The sequence below is a fragment of the Hevea brasiliensis genome, chromosome 10 (assembly GCF_030052815.1).
Source record: "Hevea brasiliensis isolate MT/VB/25A 57/8 chromosome 10, ASM3005281v1, whole genome shotgun sequence".
Taxonomy (NCBI): domain Eukaryota; kingdom Viridiplantae; phylum Streptophyta; class Magnoliopsida; order Malpighiales; family Euphorbiaceae; genus Hevea; species Hevea brasiliensis.
The window spans coordinates 93,391,307-93,409,790 of NC_079502.1; the positions used below are offsets into that span (position 1 = coordinate 93,391,307).

Sequence of the window (18,484 nt, forward strand, 5' to 3'; positions counted from 1 at the left end):
TAGCTGATTAACTAATTAAAAAAAATAAAAAATAAAATTAAAATATTATTATTAGAATTCGGCAATGCTCTGTCACTTGCATAGATATATAATTTACTCTTCATAATTCATAACATCACTTATATAAATACAAAAAATATTAAAATTTAATATTTAAAATAATTGAAAAGTGGGAGAAAGCATTGAAAACTTATTTGGGTCTTATTATAATCGATAGTTTTGGAGTATAAAGAAGAGGCTGGTTCAAAATCGAGCCGACTAGACTGTTATTTGAGTAATTTTTTTTAAAATTAAATTAATGAAAATATATTTTATTCTTGGTAATCTTATAATTAAGAAAAATAAATTGGATTTTCTTCTGTCTTCTTCTTAATTTAATGTCCGGCCTTTACTTTGAAAAAGTCACCCACGCGGCCACGCCCATCCAATAACTCAGTCTCTATATGGTCCATTAGCCTCAATACAAAAGCAAATCTCATAGTCTCTTTTTATCTTTGCCTATCACTATCAAAAATACAATACCAAACCTTCCAAAAGCATACCAATCAACTTAAACATTTTATATATATATATATATATATATATATATATATATATATATATATATATATATATATATATATATATATATAATGAAATTGTTAATTGTGATGGTTCTTGCATAAATTTTATTATAATTAATAATTATAATAAAATCATTATATATACATCAATTTTACTTAATAAAAATTCATTTTATAGAGGTACTTGAGAGAGTGCGAATTCGAAATTGACATATATCTGATGAGTATTATATTTTAGACGAAACTGGGTATTTAATTTTATCTCAATTTTTTTAAAATTTTTTAAGTATTGTTAAATATGCCCACCTATTCCTATCATGATTATATGATATCCATATTACTCACAAGTTTCATTATCTAAATTTCTTCTAAAGCATCTTCTCCAATCTTCTGAGTCATTTTCCTGGTTTGACATTAGTATATCAAATAGGCAAAGTAAGAAAACTATAGAATTTCTTATGGCCACCAAGAAGCCTAGCAAGCAAAGCAAACTACGCAAGTTCATTAAGGCTCCCATTAGGATATTGATCAAGGCCAGGGACATTTACATCAAGAGCATGACTGAATGCTCCGATCGCCTTGGCTATGGTACTGTCATGGGTTGTCCTACAGGCCAAGTAGTGAATCACCTGCCAAAGAGTTTTAGTGTCAATTCAACAAAATCAAGCAACCATGATGATGACTATAGACAGCTTTTAAGGGCTGCTTCCACCAGGGGTTTAAGCAATAGGGTTCAGTTGGATGTTCTTCAAAGACAGCAATCTCAATCTCCAAAATCTCCAAATACTTGCAGAGAAGCAAACCATATGCCTAGGAGTCATAGTGTTGGTATTGGAAGAATCGACGAAGAAAAGCCTTGTGATTTTGATGAAGATGATATCAAGGTCATAACTGATGTCTTTCCAAGAAGCAGAAGCTACGCTGTTTCTAAAACAAGGGCTGGAGTCTTCTGATTAAGCCAAGAAAAGATTTACAAGGGCAAGTAATTAATTTCCTCTGTTTTCTTCATCCATTTCTCTTCTTCTCTTGTTTTCTGTGTATCATTCTTCAAGGTTTTGTTCAATCTTTTTGACAAGTTGTGTTCTTGTTGATATCATGTATGCTACTTGGTTTCTTTGGCATATGATGAAGAACATGTAGAACAAAGAATTCAGAGTATGATTTCTTGTTTTAATCAAGAATTTCTTGAGTTCTAATTGCATTGAATACTTCTGTTAAAACATTTATTTTATAATAAATAAGATTAAAAATTTTGTTTAGAGGCTCTAAAATTTGAAAGAACTGGTGAATTTGATTCAAATTTTTCTGATTTGAATCCATTCATAATTTATTTTAATTTATATAAAATTTAAAGTAATTTAACTTCAAATGATTAATCAAACGATTCATATCATTATGCTTTAGAATGCAATAATTTAAAAAAAAAAAGTGTTATCTTAAAATTTAAAATTATTCATTAATAATTATTATGTTTATAATATCATATATTTGATAAATATAAAGTTAATGGCAAAAAAATATTTTCAATGAATATAATAAATATATATTACATATATAAATTATTTAAATTTTTAAATAAATAATTTAAATATTCTTAATAAAAAAATATTTTTTTATATTTTTATGCGAGTTCTTGGGTCTGGGGACCGCCAATAACTCAAAGCAAAAGGCTCACTGATAACATTTTTTTTGGTAATTTTTATAACTCAGTCCCCCAACTTTGCTCCGTATTTCTCTTATATCCCTTAATTTTAATTTATTGTTAAAAAATTTTTAAATTTTAATTTTATTTCATAAAAATTCTTCTAACATATTATAACAAGATTTTAGATTAAAAAAAAATTACCTTTATACCTTATTTACTCTTACACTAAAAAAATAGACATTCCAACTACCATATAAATCTATCACAAAAATACTGATGCCATTATAATAATTTACTTTTTAAAAAGAGTAAAATTTACCCTTTATCAAAAATATTAAAGCTATATTTATAGATGTCACAGTAATTTAAAGGAAGTTTTTAATTTAAAAACATGTTATTGTAGCTTAAAGAGATTTTTTTGCAAGTAAAATTAAAGTTTAGAAATTTTTTTTGTAATAAATGAAAGTTGAGGGATTGAAGTGAAACACGTAGCAAAATTTAGAGATGAGTTATAAAAATTGCATTTTTACAGTAAAAGAATATAATTTAAAAATTGAGTTAATTATTACTATTAATTATATGAAATTTTAATTTTATTAAAAAAATAATCTTATTATAAATATCATATAAGCGATCATTTAAAAGCTTTTTAAAAAATATTAGAGTGCTTTCAGTATAATTGAATCTGATCCACAAGAAAGAAGAACTCCTATCATAATCAAAGGAATTAACTTTGTTCATTAAAATTTTAATTAGCAAAAAAGGTTTTAATTATAAGCACATAATCAATGTTTATCTTCTAATAAATAAAAGGTAAATGCATAAAAGGGACCATAGGAAAAAAAAGGAAGGAAAAAAATATACTTTAGCTTTTTTTAAATAATTTTTAATTACATGATATAATATATAAAATTATTAATAAATATTAATTTTATGGGTTAATGACAAATTAAAAAAATATTAAAGTTGAGACAAAAGCCATTTCTTTGTTTAATATTAGCTGAATGATAATCTGTTCCATCAAGTATCAAATTATGATGATAGATTAGATCATTAGAATAATCTTATAAATTAAGTTGTAATCATCAAAATGGGGATTCAGAGGATTGCTTTCCAGTTATGTAATATCTTTTAATAATTATTTGAAAATCAAAATGGCATAAAATAGATGGTAAACATCTAATTATGGGTACTTGAGTGCTGGTGGTTAATTGGCAAAATATAATTGTGGGGTGGGGGGATAAGCATTATTGAGTTTAAATTAAATAAATTGAATTAAATTTTTTTAATCTTATTTAATTTTTAAAATAATTTATTTTGATTTAATTTAATTTTATATTATAAAAATTTTGATTATTTTTGTTCAGTTTGGTTTTGAAGAAAAAAAATTAATTAAATGAATCGAATTGAATAGTTTTATTGATTTTTGAATTGATTTATTTTCATGAAAAATTTATGGGGGTTGAACATTATTGAGTTTAAATCAAATAAATCGAATCAAATTTTTTTAATTTTATTTGATTTTTAAAATAATTTATTTCGATTTAGTTTGATTTTATATTATAAAAATTTTGATTTTTTTTCGATTTGATTTTGAAAAAAAAAATCAATTAAACGAACCGAATTGAATAATTATATTAATTTTTCAATTAATTTATTTTTACGGAGAATTTATGAATTATATGTACTTTTATATATATAAATTATTTAATTTTATTAATTAATGGTTATTAAATTCAAATCAAAATTAAAATTAAATCAAATAATTTGAAAATAAAATTTAAATTAAAAAATAATTAAAAATTAAAATCAATTTATTTAAACCGAATCAAATCGAAATAAAATGATTCAGTTCAATTTTTAAAATATATAATTAAATTTTTATGATTTAATTCGATTCGATTCGATTTTAATTGAATACTCATTCTCAATTAGCATAAATCTAAATTTTAATGTGAATGAAATTAATATCTTTTAAATTAAATATTTATATTTAAATTTATATTTTTATATAAATTTAAATATAAATATTTAATTTAATAATTATAAATATTATTTTTATATTATTAAATATATTTAAAAAAAAAGAAAGAATTTAAACATATCTATCCTGATTAGGTGGTGTAATCCTCCAATTGGGTGATGTTAATGGTGATGTGATTGGGGGAATAGGCAATAGCAACTAATGATTCTCTTAGTCACATCAATGAATAATTACGCGATATAGGAGCGATTCCATTCTAAATGAAATGAGAAATAAATAAAAAATAAATATATATAGATAAATAGGCTCTTTAAAATAATAATTATTAAATAGTTTTTTAAAATTTAATAACTAAATTTATATATATATATTGAAAACTTATCATTTCACATAAGCCCACATAAAATAACAGTTTTATACAGGGCAGTTATTACTCATTTTATTTTTCAAGAGCTTTAGAAAAATTTGTTGATATTAGAGGTGAGCATTAGGTTCGAATCGAATTGAATTAAATTATAAAAATTAAATCATAAATTTTAAAAATCGAATCGAACTAAAATAGATGAAAAATCAAATCGAATCGAATCGCTCTATTTTGATTTGATTCAGTTTAAACCCATTGGTTTGATTTTTGATTGATTTTTTAATTTAAACTTGATTTTAAGTTATTTGATCTAATTTTAACATTGGTTTGAACCTAATAACCATTAATCAATGAAATTAAACAATTAATATATATAAAATTAAATATAATTCATAAATTTTTTATAAAAATAAATCAATTCAAAAATCGATTCGGTTTGATTTAGTTCGATTTGACTATATAAATTACTATTCGGTTCGGTTCAGTTTAATCGATTTTTTTCTCTTCAAAACCGAACTGAACCGAAATAATCGAAATTTTTATAATGTAAAACTGAACCGAACCGAACCGATTAAATTTTAAAATCGAATCGATTGAACCAAATTGACTTGATTCGATTCTATTTTTCGGTTTGAACCAAATTCTGCTCAGCCCTAGTTGTGATGAAAGTTAGCAACATCAAAAAAAGATTTTGAAAATTAAGTATTACTTGATTAAGTGATTATGGTCAATTATGGGTTATCATGTATCGTTATTTTTTAAAATAATTGATTATGGACTTAAATTTAAGACTTATAATTTTGAAAATAATTTTAAAATTATAAAATTAAAATTATTGATTAATTATGTACCATTATTAAATATTTAAAAAATATTCAAAATATTGAGTTGGCCTTATAAATATGAGTTGATAATTATTAGATGAATTGTATTCTGCTTGATCGGATTGAAAAATTCATACACATGTACACATTAAGCGTTTGTTTAATTGAGTAGTTAAAATTTTATTTTTAGCTTTAAAACTTTTAATTAAATCACCTTATTCGAATTTAATTAATATTATTAAAATTTAAATTTATTTCAAATTTAATTAAAAATTATTCTTAACTATCCGAATTCATTTTAAATCCGATTATTATTAAAAAAAACTCATTTAATTTTATATATTTTAATTAATAATTTATATAAAAAATTATTTATTAATAATCTATATTTTAAATTTAATAATTTCATAAAATATTTAAATTCATTTTATTTAAATAAAATATAAAAAATTTATAAATATTATATAAAAAATATATATTTTTTATATAATATTTATAATTTTTTTATATAAACGGTTAGGATAATGAATACCTAACTTGTAAAATCTGAACCCGATATAGGTATTATTCTTCAAATCTGAACCCATCCCAAACTTGATTATATACTACCTAAACTCGTCATATTAAGATTCAATTAGATCGAACACTCATAAAAATTCAACCCATTGTCATCCCTATTAATCACAAATACGGGATGTTTAGTAAATAGTCTATTGAATTAAATATTTTAAAAATTACCAATAAATGATTTAAATTATAATTGTGGGGAATTTATAATTTAGTTTATGAGTTTTATCTTACATTATATTTTAATCTTTAAATTTTAAAAAATTAATTATTTAATTCTTAAATTTTATACTATATTATATTTTATTCAATAATAAAAGTATTTAATTCTTAAATTTTATACTATATCATACTTTATTCAATAATAAAAGTATTAAAGTATTTAATATATTAAAATTATAAGGATTAAAGTATGATATAGTATAAAATTTAGAGACTATATAATTAATTTTTTAAAATTTAAGAATTAATATATAATATAGTGTAAAATTAAAAAAAATAAATAATTATTAAATTTAAAAAATTAAAATATAATATAAGATAAAATTTAAAGATAATAAATTTTTATCGTTGTGTTTATAAAAGTTAAAATTTATTTATTTATTTATTTTTTCATTATGATCGTCATCTCAACGTTAAGCATTGATTGCCAAATGCCAATAGCTAATCACAAAGCCAAAAGCATTTAGGTACAGAAGAAGGACAAAATAATACTTTATATTCATTATCATAATTAGTCTATCGTAAATAAAACTCAACTCAACTCAACTCAATTAAGTCTTTATCCCAAAAATTTGGGGTCGGCTATATGGATTCGCTTTTTTCACTCTGAATGATTTTGGGTTAAATTCTCAGAAATGTGTAATACTTTTAAGTCATGTTGTACTACTCTCCTCCAAGTCAATTTAGGTCTACCTCTTTTTTTCTTTCTATCTTCTAACCTAATGTGCTCTACTTGTCTAACTGGAGCCTCTGTATGTCTACGCTTCACATGACCAAACCACCTTAATCTCCCTTCTCTCAACTTATCTTCAATTGGCACCACTCCTACCTTTTCTCTAATACTTTCATTACGGACTTTATCTAGTCTAGTATGGCCACTCATCCACCTTAACATTCTCATCTCTGCAACTCTTAACTTAGATGCATACGACTCTTTCAGTGCCCAACACTCACTATCATATAACATAGCCGGTCGTATGGCTGTACGGTAAAATTTGCCTTTTAATTTGTTGGGAATCTTACGATCACATAAAACTCCCATGGCACGTCTCCACTTCAACCATCCGGCTTTAATCCTATGACTAACATCCTCCTCACATCCCCCATCTGCTTGAAGGACTAAGCCTAGATATTTAAAGTGATTACTTTGGAACAGTACCACTCCATTCAAACTAACTCCTTCCCTATCACCAGTTTGGCCTTCACTGAACTTGCAATGCATGTATTCTGTCTTCGTTCTACTTAACTTAAAACCCTTTGACTCTAGAGTACTTCTCCAAAGTTCTAGCTTCCTATTGACTCCTTCTCGTGTCTCATCTATCAGAACAATATCATCCGCAAACATCATGCACCAAGGAATACTCTCTTGTATATGTTTCGTCAGTTCATCTAAAACTAATGTAAAAAGGTAAGGGCTTATGGCTGATCCTTGGTGTAATCCAATTGAGATCGGAAAATCTCTTGTGTCCCCTTTCACTGTGCGCACAATAGTAGTTGCTCCTTCATACATATCTTTCAATACTTGTATGTATCTAATAGATACCCTCTTTTGTTCTAACACATTCCATAAGACCTCTCTTGGAACACTATCATAAGCCTTCTCCAAATCAATAAAAACCATGTGTAGATCTTTTTTCACATCTCTATATTTCTCCATCAAGCTTCTAATAAGAAAGATCGCTTCCATAGTTGAACGACCGGGCATGAAACCAAATTGATTGAGAGAGATAGAAGTATCATGACGTAGTCGATGCTCCACAACTCTCTCCCACAACTTCATAGTATGGCTCATGAGTTTAATTCCCCTATAGTTTGAGCAACTCTGTATGTCTCCCTTATTTTTAAAAATAGGTACTAAAATACTCTTCCTCCATTCATCAGGCATTTTCTTTGAGTTTAGAATCTTATTAAATAATTTAGTTAACCATGCCACTCCCATATCTCCCAAATACTTCCACACTTCAATTGGTATTTCATCGGGTCCACAGGCTTTACCAACTTTCATTCTCTTAAGTGCTTCCTTTACTTCTAAAGATCTAATCCTTCTAGTATAATTTACATTCTTTTCTATTGTTCTAAAATCTATATTCACGCTATTTTCATTTTGACTATTATTAAAGAGATCATTAAAATAATTTCTCCATCTTTCTTTAATGTCATCATCTTTCACCAACACTTTTCCTTCTTTATCCTTAATGCAACTAACTTGATTGAGATCTTGACATTTCCTTTCTCTACTCCTTGCTAATCTATAAATATATTTCTCCCCTTCTTTAGTTCCAAGTTTCTCATATAACTTTTCAAAGGCCTGTGCTCTTGCTTGACTAACTGCCTTTTTTGCCTCTTTCTTTGCTATCTTGTACTGTTTATATGCCTCATTATTATCACATTTAGGTAATTTCTTATACCATTCCCTTTTTCTCTTCACTGCCTTTTGTACTTCCTCATTCCACCACCATCTCTCTTTTGAGGGTGGTCCATGTCCTTTAGACCTCCAAGTACTTTTCTAGCTACTTCTCTAATCTTTGATGCCATCTGTATCCACATATCATTGGCCTCTATATCTAGCTTCCATACTTCGGACTCGAGAAGCTCATTTTTAAACTTCACTTGCTTTACTCCTTTGAACTCCCACCACTTTGTTCGAGCTACACTATTTCTTCTGACCTTACTTGAATTATTCCTAAACTTGACATCCAAGACCACCAATCGATGTTGACTTGTTAAAGCCTCTCCTGGAATGACCTTGCAATCCTTGCATAGAGCTCTATTTGTCTTCCTGGTTAAGAGGAAGTCGATTTGGCTTCTATGTTGCCCACTTTTGAAAGTCACTAAATGTGACTCTCTTTTTATAAAGTAGGTATTTGCTAGTATTAGGTCGTATGCCATAGCAAAATCCAGGATGCTTTTTCCCTCCTCATTTCGACTGCCAAAACCAAAACCTCCATGAATATTCTCATAACCTTGCCTATCACTTCCTACATGTCCATTGAAATCTCCACCAATGAAAACATTCTCTTCATTCAATAAGCTTTGCATTAAATCATCCATATCTTCCCAAAATATTTGTTTACTCTCACTGTCTGGTCCTATTTGTGGGGCATAAGCACTAACTATATTTATTGTTTCTCCTTCTAGTACTAGCTTTACTAGTATAATTCTATCTCCTACTCTTTTCACAGCTACTACTGCGTCTTTCAATGTTCTGTCTATGATTATACCCACTCCGTTCTTGTTTCTCTCCTTTCCGGTAAACCACAGTTTGTACCATGAATTACCCACTTCCTTACTTTTCTCTCCTACCCATTTAGTCTCCTGAATGCAAGCAATATTCACCATTCTCCTTTCCAAGGTATCCACAAGCTCCATTAATTTTCCTGTAAGTGATCCAACATTCCAAGTACCAACCCTAATCCTCCTCCTATCCTGCTCCTTCCTAATTGGTCTCTTTCTATGATATCTTCTATTGTTTTCTATATCTATCTTGTGTTCTGTTTCACTATTTGTTCTACTATCTGTCCTATGGACTAACTTCTTTACCCACACCCGTCCATGATGTGGGAACCCTTGCTCACTTAACACCACACGGGCACGACATGGCGTCGCTTCGGTGAACGCCCTACACCCTTGCATATTTATCACTACACCTGGGCTTCGATGTAGCGCGTCGTTAGTAGAGGACGCCCCAACGTTTATATCTTTTGAATCCATATCATAGGGCGCGACGAAATTTTTACGCTGGTTGTCACCTACCGCAACCCTCCTCCTTTATCCGGGCTTGGGACCGGCTAAGTGCAAACTACTTAGGCGGAGTTCTATCGTAAATAAATTAATGTGAATTATAAAATAAAATAAATTAATATAAATTTTATTAAAATTATTATAATTTTATTAGATATATTTTTATCAATGATTTGTATACTTGTGTCCTATCTGTTGAAAGAAAAAAAAAAGGGCCAATAGCTTATATTACATGTACGTGTATGATGCCCAGAGTTCTACAGGGTATCACCTGAATCTCAACTCCAGATGTTATCAAGCTCTGACATACAGGTCTTGCAACCGTAATTACCTGTGTGTGTTGTATACTTGCATAGATTGCCTGCTAAGACATCATAATTAGGCCTGGTTTTGCAGTGCGGATGGAAACTGAAAATACTTCATTTTTCAAGTGTATTTAAAGAGTAATATATATTAGCAATGGCGATCATAACGTGATTGTTCCCTGCATATCAAGAATCTGAATCTCTCCATTGTTGAACGCTGGCTGCCATGGCTGGTTGATGGTCAAGTTGCAAGGTACATGCTTATGACTAGATATATCAACTTCAGTTTGTTCTTGTGTTCAATTATGCCATTGTTCATGCAAATACTCGATGGAATTTTCCAACCAACTGACATTTGAAACAGTGAAGGCAAGAGTTCTATGTAGTTCTTTTAGTGATTTGATAAAATTTTACAGGACCAAAATTCCCTGATACATAATAATTAGAATGCTGAAACGACAAGTCGTTGCTTTTGAAGAATAGTTTTCAGTGATGGACAACAAAACCAGCAAGATGGGTTGATCTATAGAGAGCTCAAGGAGTCAAAACCATTCATCTAAGTGGCAATTATCACAATCCACAAGCCATAGTATATGCCCTTTCTCGCTAATGCGCCGCGAAGAGAAACGTCGTAAGTTCCATGAAGCCCTGCTCAACACTCTTTATCCACCAAAGCCAGAGCCCCAGGCGGAAGATGAAAAAGAGCCTTTGAGCACTCCTGGGGAAGACTTTGATGTGAATCTGATTCCAGGTATATCATTTATCAATTGATCCTACCCAATATATATTCATTTTTACTTTAGATTTTAAACGCAGATGATTATGGGCTGCGGCAATGTAGTTCCTCAACTAGTGAGGATGATGGTGAGAGTGACTGCGGGCAACAGAAGTTAACCAGGGCTCAGAGGAAGAGGCTTCGTAAGAAGAAGCTTAAGGAAGAAAATTCCCGTCGAAGAGAAATTATTGGGCCATTGTTACCTCCATCAAACAACGATAGCGGTGGGGATGGTAGTGGAGCAGTCGATGAAGACACTCCAGGTGCTCGAGAAAATGCTGATGACAGTCATGGTAACCAAAGCAGCGGAAGCAAGGTAAAGCAGAGGAGGATGGCGAAGAGGTTGGGAAGGGAAAGGTTGAAATCTCAACGTGGTGATGTGTAGAGGGATTTTAGGATCATCAAATGCTGGAGAAAGCGATTGAATCTTATGTAACTCAACTGCTGGGAGATTCATTGGGTCCATGAAAGGAAAAGCTACATTGAGAGGGTGCTTAGTTTTTGTAAGTGCAGCAGAAGGTCGGTAAACATTTGATTGTTGATTTGATTTGATTTTTTATTTTAATTAAATTATTATTTTTTAGTTAATTTAAAATTTAATATTATTAATATTTTTATATTTTTATTTATAATTTTAATATCTTTAATTAGTATATTTTAATTTTTTTAAAATAATTTTTATTAATAATATAAAGTATAAAATATTTATTTATATTTAAAAATTTAAAATTAATTATAATTTTTTTCTTTATTAATATTAATAATTATTTTATTTATATTTTTAATATTATTTAATTAATTTTAAAGAATTTAATTATATATTTATTTTAATAATATAATAAAATAACAGCTAAATATAATTTTATCAAATACTTAATGTAAATCAATTATTATCAGTCAGCAATTCAATAATTAATTTAAATAAATCCTCAACAAATTTATCTTTTGTATTTAAATATCTCATTCTAATATCTAATCATTCATTTTGCCTGCATATTAAGTTACTTATTTTTTTATTTTAATATTTATTTTTATAAAATTTTATATTTTAAAATCATACTATAAAATTTTATTTTTAATTAATTATATTTTATGCAATTAAAATTTTAAATAATTATATTTCTATTAAAATTCATAAAACTGTAACAATGCAATATTTTTACAATATAATTATATTAAAAAAAGAAATAGTTTATAAAATAAATATATTAAAAATAAAATCTTAAATACTATGATAATATTTAAATAATAATAATAAAATTATATCAAATAATTTCAGAATTTATGATTTATATATATATATATATTTTTAAGTATTAAATTTATTCTTCTAAATTTAAATTTTTTTATACTTCTAAACAATTGTAAATTTTTATTATTTTAATTTTCTTATGAAATATTTTATATATTTTTTTAAGATTACATTTATTTTTTATATAAATCACTTAAAAGTTGGATATCTCTTTATCCTAGTCATTTAATTTTTAAACTCTATAGCTTTTATAAGAATATTTATTTTTTAAAGTATAGTCTATAATCATGCACACAATAAAAAAAATTAAAAAACAATTTATTATTGTAAACACAATAAATTTAAAAAATAAAATATAATAAATAATTAAAAAATAATTATATAAATTAAAAAATATAAAATAATTAAATTATTACTATAAATAAGTAAAAGGTGAGTATTTTAATAAGTTATATACTTAATATTCTAGATAAATAAGAAATAATTTATTTTTTAATATTAATAAATAAAATATTTAACAGAAATCGATATAAATATGATTTAATTTTAAATTTTGATAAATAATTTATATTATATTTTAAATTAATTCATAAATATCAATTAAAGGATAAAAAAGTAAAAATAAAAATATTATAACTTTAAAAGAAGTAAAAAAGAAAATAAAGATTTAAATTTTAAAATTAAAGAGGATAAATTAAATTTTAGAGTAATTAATATTTATATAAAGTGAATATTCTTGATAAATTATTAAGTCTAGTAGTTATAAAATGTGACATATGATAATTTTATGAATTTATTTTTATGTTTTGACTTTAATATATATATATATATATATATATATATATATATATATATATATATATATTTTAATAATAAATTTATAATTTTTTTTACTAACTTACCGTTTCTAATATAAATTATATTATCTTCTAAAAATTTATATTAAATTATATATAATTAAATTTACAAAATAAAAAAACATCTCACAGATACAAGAGATTTTAGATGACATGCATTATAATAAATTACCAAATGGTAATTCCGAACGATGACCGAATATCCTTAATAAAAATGATACTTTTTTTCCCTTAAAAAACAATTTTTTTTGCCTTCTCACAAAAGTTTTCAATCCTTAAGCCGCGCTCTAGCTTGTAGGAACCCTGACAAAACCTTAAACCCTAATTATCTCCGACTCGAAGGTCCCCTCCCCGATAACCATTAACATGGCGGAACTCAAGCTCTCCGAAAGCCGAGACTTGACCCGAATTGAGCGTATAGGCGCCCACTCCCACATCCGTGGACTTGGTCTGGACTCCGCTCTGGAACCCCGCGCCGTCTCTGAGGGCATGGTAGGCCAGACTGCAGCCCGAAAGGCCGCCGGCGTCATCCTCCAAATGATAAAGGATGGGAAAATCGCTGGTCGAGCCGTACTTCTGGCTGGACAGCCGGGTACTGGAAAAACCGCAATTGCAATGGGCATGGCGAAATCGCTAGGACTCGAAACCCCATTTGCTATGGTCTCTGGCAGCGAAATCTTCTCGCTGGAGATGTCTAAAACCGAAGCCCTAATGCAAGCTTTTCGAAAAGCAATCGGCGTAAGAATTAAAGAAGAAACCGAGATAATCGAAGGTGAAGTCGTTGAAGTTCAAATCGATAGGCCAGCGGTAAGTGGTGCGGCCTCGAAGACAGGGAAATTGACACTAAAAACGACAGAAATGGAGACGGTTTATGATTTGGGGGCGAAGATGATAGAAGCACTGGGAAAGGAAAAAGTGCAAAGTGGGGATGTAATTGCGATAGATAAGGCGTCCGGAAAAATTACAAAGCTCGGGAGGTCATTTTCACGGTCAAGGGACTACGATGCCATGGGGCCACAGGTGAAGTTTGTTCAATGCCCCGACGGTGAGCTGCAGAAGAGGAAAGAGGTGGTGCATTGTGTGACGCTTCACGAGATTGATGTCATTAATAGCAGGTAATTTTGTGTTTGTTTGATGCTATTTTGATGATTTTGAAATGTAGTATGTAGATTATGAAGAATTAGACTTTAGAACCGTTTCAAGTTCACCAGAAAGAACAATCTGCATTTTGCACTGTTTATAGCTTTATACACATGATAATGTGATTCCTACAGCCGTATTCCATATGGTTGCTAATATTGATCGGTCATATCAAATGAAGCAACATATCACTATTCTGACCCCTTCTTAAAAGAAATTTGTATGACAGAATAATAGACCCTTTTGGTGTTTTTAAAGTAGAGATGGCAATTTTAGATACCATCCGCGAACACGACACGAACACCTACACGAAAATAAATATAGGGTTTGTGTTAGGCTTATTGGTGTTCGTTGCAAATTCTTGTTGACCCATCTATGACATTATTATAACTGTGTCATGTCATGTGTTAACCCGCTAACCCGACTTTACATGTGCCCATGAACTCACTTATATAGCATGTTAAATGGGATGTTAAAATGTTAAATATGTTATTTCGTGTTAAATTGGTTCTGTAGTGTTCGTGTTTAAATTTTTTACACGATTTGTTAATCGTATCGTGTTCGTGTAAATCTTAATTGTATTTGTGTCGCTTGTTTACACGACACGAACACGACCTGTTAACCCGAATTGTCACTTCTACGTTAAAATGCGAATATTGTTGAATTTCATCTTGATTACAATGCAATAATTAAACCAATAAAAAAAAATTCAAAGAATGAAAGCGATTCAACCTAGCAGTAGTACCAAATTGTTTATTGAGGCGTTTTCATTATGTCATAGGATTAGATTTAACTCAAGAATTTCCTCTATTGCGAGTTAATAAGATATTGACAGAAGTGCTGGCTGCTATTGAAAGTTCTGCACAAGAACAACTTATGCTTGCAATTGGTTTGGCCTTTGTCTTTTTGATATTCTTTCCTGTCAGTCTAAGCTTGTGTTGCTCAGGCTCTGCAATTTCCCCTGGAGTACTTATGTAAAACGACAACATGGGTGTGAGTATGGAATCTGGGTCTGAGACAGCAAAAGAAATTGGGTACAAGATATTTTTGGAAGACACCATTTTTCTTTCAATATGAAGGTTTGGGGTAATGGGTGGGTGAGGGACAGAGAGGTTCCAGACGGACAGAGGATTTCACTCGGCTGGATAGAGAAGCTGGTGGGAGAAGGTGTGAGAAGGGGTGAGAAGGGGCTTGCTTCTCGTCTTTTCTGCTTATAGACTCATCCATGTTTGCTGGCTCTTGTTTTGTCACCCCCAACCTTCAATTGAACTCTGCCAATGGAAATAATGTTTATATTGTTAGCATTGACTAGAGACAGAAAGCTAATGTGTTTGGTTCTCTCTTTATAATCAATCATCTTGAATGACTAGATCTTACCATTCTTCAAATTTCAAAGCTTAAGGAGATAATCATCACATTTTCATTATTTACAATTTCACACCTAACTGCAAATCAAGAATCACACATTCACACTCAGGTTATGTCTTGAAGATTTCAAAATTAATTTTCACCCTTGAGACTCTAAGGCTAAACATCTTATGCCAGTCAACTTTTGAAGTATGTATTCAGTCAGTACATTTGCTATGTTATTTAACACATCGTACACTAGTTTAATATATGATGTTTCAGTGATCCCATGTTCAATTTTTGGACATGTTTTTGTTAAGTCTCCATAGATAACGTAGCAAATAGATTTGAGCTTGTAACAGCTGTTATAACTATAATTTTTTTTTTCCTGTTTTTTGTACCAACTTTATCTTTCATTTTCTAGAACACAAGGGTTTCTGGCTCTCTTCACTGGTGATACTGGTGAAATCCGTGCAGAAGTGAGGGAACAAATTGACACCAAGGTGGCAGAATGGAGGGAGGAAGGCAAGGCAGATATTGTGCCAGGTGTTCTCTTCATTGATGAGGTGCACATGCTTGACATTGAATGCTTCTCTTTCCTGAATCGTGCTCTTGAGAATGAAATGGCTCCAATATTAGTTGTTGCAACCAACAGAGGGATCACCACAATTCGAGGCACAAATTACAAATCTCCACATGGGATTCCTATAGATCTGCTTGATCGCCTACTAATTATCACAACTCAGCCTTATACGAAGGATGAAATTCGCAAGATTGTGGACATTCGGTGTCAAGAAGAAGAGGTGGAAACGTCTGAAGAGGCAAAGGCTTTATTGACGCACATTGGGGTAGAAACATCCTTGAGATATGCCATTAATCTCATTACTGCTGCTGCATTGGCATGCCAGAGGCGCAAGGGAAAACTTGTAGAGAGCGAGGACATCACTCGAGCTTATAATCTGTTTTTGGATGTGAAGAGATCAACACAGTACTTGATCGAGTATCAGAACCAGTACATGTTTAATGAAGCACCATTAGGGGACGGTGACGAAGATGATGCCAGTGCTATGCTTTCTTGAAGGTAACTTTAGGAGATTGTGTTATTGTACTTGTTACCTTAGCGTCAACACATTGATCATGTTACCATGATTTCAGGTTTATTAAGAAGTGTGTCGATTGTTATTAGCTCTGTGATTTCATTGTGCAGTAACGAATTTTTGTATCTTTTCTTATCTGCTGTATCAATCATATATTTGTATGACAATTCTGCCAAAGTAGGAATCGTGTTATCGGCATTTTGGTTTCTAAGAACAAAGATGAACACTGACAAATCAAGTGCTCGTGCAAATGAAAGCATATCGCTCGTTTAACATGTCCATGTTTAAGTCTTCACTCCTCTAATCTTCCACTTAAAAAAAAAATGTTATCATTTCCAATCAACAAATTAACTAGGTAAACCCAAAGGAAATTTCTATGTAGGAATAGTGGAAATCACTCTTTTTAAATCCAATTAATATTACTCAAAACATACTCAAATTTATTTAATTTTATATATTATAATTAATAATTTACATAAAAATTAATTTTTATTAATATTTTATATTTTAAAATTTAATAATTTTAAAAAATATTTAAATTTTATTTTATTTAAAATAAAATATATAAAATTTATAAATATTATTATAAAAAAATAAATATTTTACATTTAATTGAGTATTTATAAAAATAAATTTAAGTAATAAATATCTAATATACAAAATTCAAATTCAATTTGTATCTATTACGACTATTATTATCTAAACCTAAATCCATCTGAATTTCAATTATATATTATTTAAATTCATCCTATTAGAATTTAGTCAGATTAGATACTCATAGAAACCTGACTCATTGCCACCTTAGGTCGTGGTATAATATAGAATAGTCATAAGCTTAGTCAAATGTGAATCACAAGTAGAAAACATAGTAATATGGAGTTGATATAAAAATATGGAATTCATCACGGAGTCATACGGTACATATAAAATGTCAAGGATACGATATGAAAATTTAATAATATAAATAAACAGTAAATTCATCAAATTATCTTCAATTGATTTTTTTATTATTATTCTTACAAAATAAATTTTAAGTCCATAGCAGTTATTAAATAGTAACATTTTTTTACCTCTTTAATTATTAATTTAACATTTTGCAATTTTTCTTATTTAGAATATGGGTTGAAGAATTTAGGAAACCATAGGTTTAAAAGAATCAATCAATAAATTAATTTTTTTTTCTTTTAAGAACTAAACAATTTCTTTTACTGCATAATAATCGGATTTTTTTTTTCATCAAAGCATTCATTAGCCTATAAAACAAAACACTATTTTTTTATTTGCTTATGAAAATTTTCTAATTTGCCATTTTAAAGAAAATTTCAATTTTCGTTTTTCATGAAAAATAAGAAAAAAATATATATATGAAAAACGCGCTTATCTATTAACAATAAACATTTTTAATGTGTTATTTATTTTATAATAATATTATTATTTTAAATAAAATTATTCATAAATAATTATTCAATTTTATTATGAAACTTTCACGGTATAATTATGATTATAAAGAAAAATAATGAAAAATAATTTTAATTTGTTTTTTAAATTTTAGTTGAATTTTAAAAATTTTAAAAATTAATATTGAAAAATTGATACATATAAATATAAAATTCGTTTTTATTTGTTTTTCAAAAATTATTTTTTTCATAAGTAAAATTATCTTTTTCAAGACTTATATTTCTATTAAGACATATTCTATATCGAGTTTTTTTTTTATTCATTTAAAAACAGTTTCCATATTATTACTTATTATAAAAATTTGAGTTGGAGACATTCTAAATAGACTATATATCTAATAATT

General features: G+C 28.4%; 3 protein-coding genes across 3 annotated transcripts; all 3 read left to right on the plus strand.

Moving 5' to 3' along the window:
• Window positions 1-914: 914 nt before the first annotated feature.
• LOC110652919 (uncharacterized) lies at window positions 915-1,744 on the plus strand. The gene has a single exon (XM_021808538.2). The coding sequence runs from the start codon at window positions 1,022-1,024 to the stop codon at window positions 1,514-1,516; it is 495 nt and encodes a 164-aa protein (XP_021664230.2). The 5' UTR covers window positions 915-1,021; the 3' UTR covers window positions 1,517-1,744.
• Window positions 1,745-10,690: 8,946 nt separating this feature from the next.
• Window positions 10,691-11,609, plus strand: LOC110650642 (uncharacterized). Its single transcript, XM_021805707.2, has 2 exons — window positions 10,691-10,966; window positions 11,032-11,609. The coding sequence occupies exons 1-2, from the start codon at window positions 10,825-10,827 to the stop codon at window positions 11,373-11,375; spliced, it is 486 nt and encodes a 161-aa protein (XP_021661399.2). The 5' UTR covers window positions 10,691-10,824; the 3' UTR covers window positions 11,376-11,609.
• A 1,755-nt stretch (window positions 11,610-13,364) lies between these two features.
• Window positions 13,365-16,881, plus strand: LOC131183804 (uncharacterized). Its single transcript, XM_058154428.1, has 2 exons — window positions 13,365-14,214; window positions 16,011-16,881. Exons 1-2 carry the CDS (start codon window positions 13,466-13,468, stop codon window positions 16,663-16,665), a joined length of 1,404 nt encoding a protein of 467 aa, XP_058010411.1. The 5' UTR covers window positions 13,365-13,465; the 3' UTR covers window positions 16,666-16,881.
• The last annotated feature ends 1,603 nt before the right edge of the window (window positions 16,882-18,484 follow it).

Excerpts from the sequence above, each read along its gene's own strand:
- LOC110652919 (XM_021808538.2), top strand. The coding sequence starts at position 1,022 with ATGGCCACCAAGAAGCCTAGCAAGCAAAGCAAACTACGCAAGTTCATT.
- LOC110650642 (XM_021805707.2), top strand. The coding sequence starts at position 10,825 with ATGCGCCGCGAAGAGAAACGTCGTAAGTTCCATGAAGCCCTGCTCAAC. Across the intron at positions 10,967-11,031 it reads TGATGTGAATCTGATTCCAG|ATGATTATGGGCTGCGGCAA; the intron begins GTATATCATTTA and ends TTTTAAACGCAG.
- LOC131183804 (XM_058154428.1), top strand. The coding sequence starts at position 13,466 with ATGGCGGAACTCAAGCTCTCCGAAAGCCGAGACTTGACCCGAATTGAG. Across the intron at positions 14,215-16,010 it reads ATTGATGTCATTAATAGCAG|AACACAAGGGTTTCTGGCTC; the intron begins GTAATTTTGTGT and ends TTCATTTTCTAG.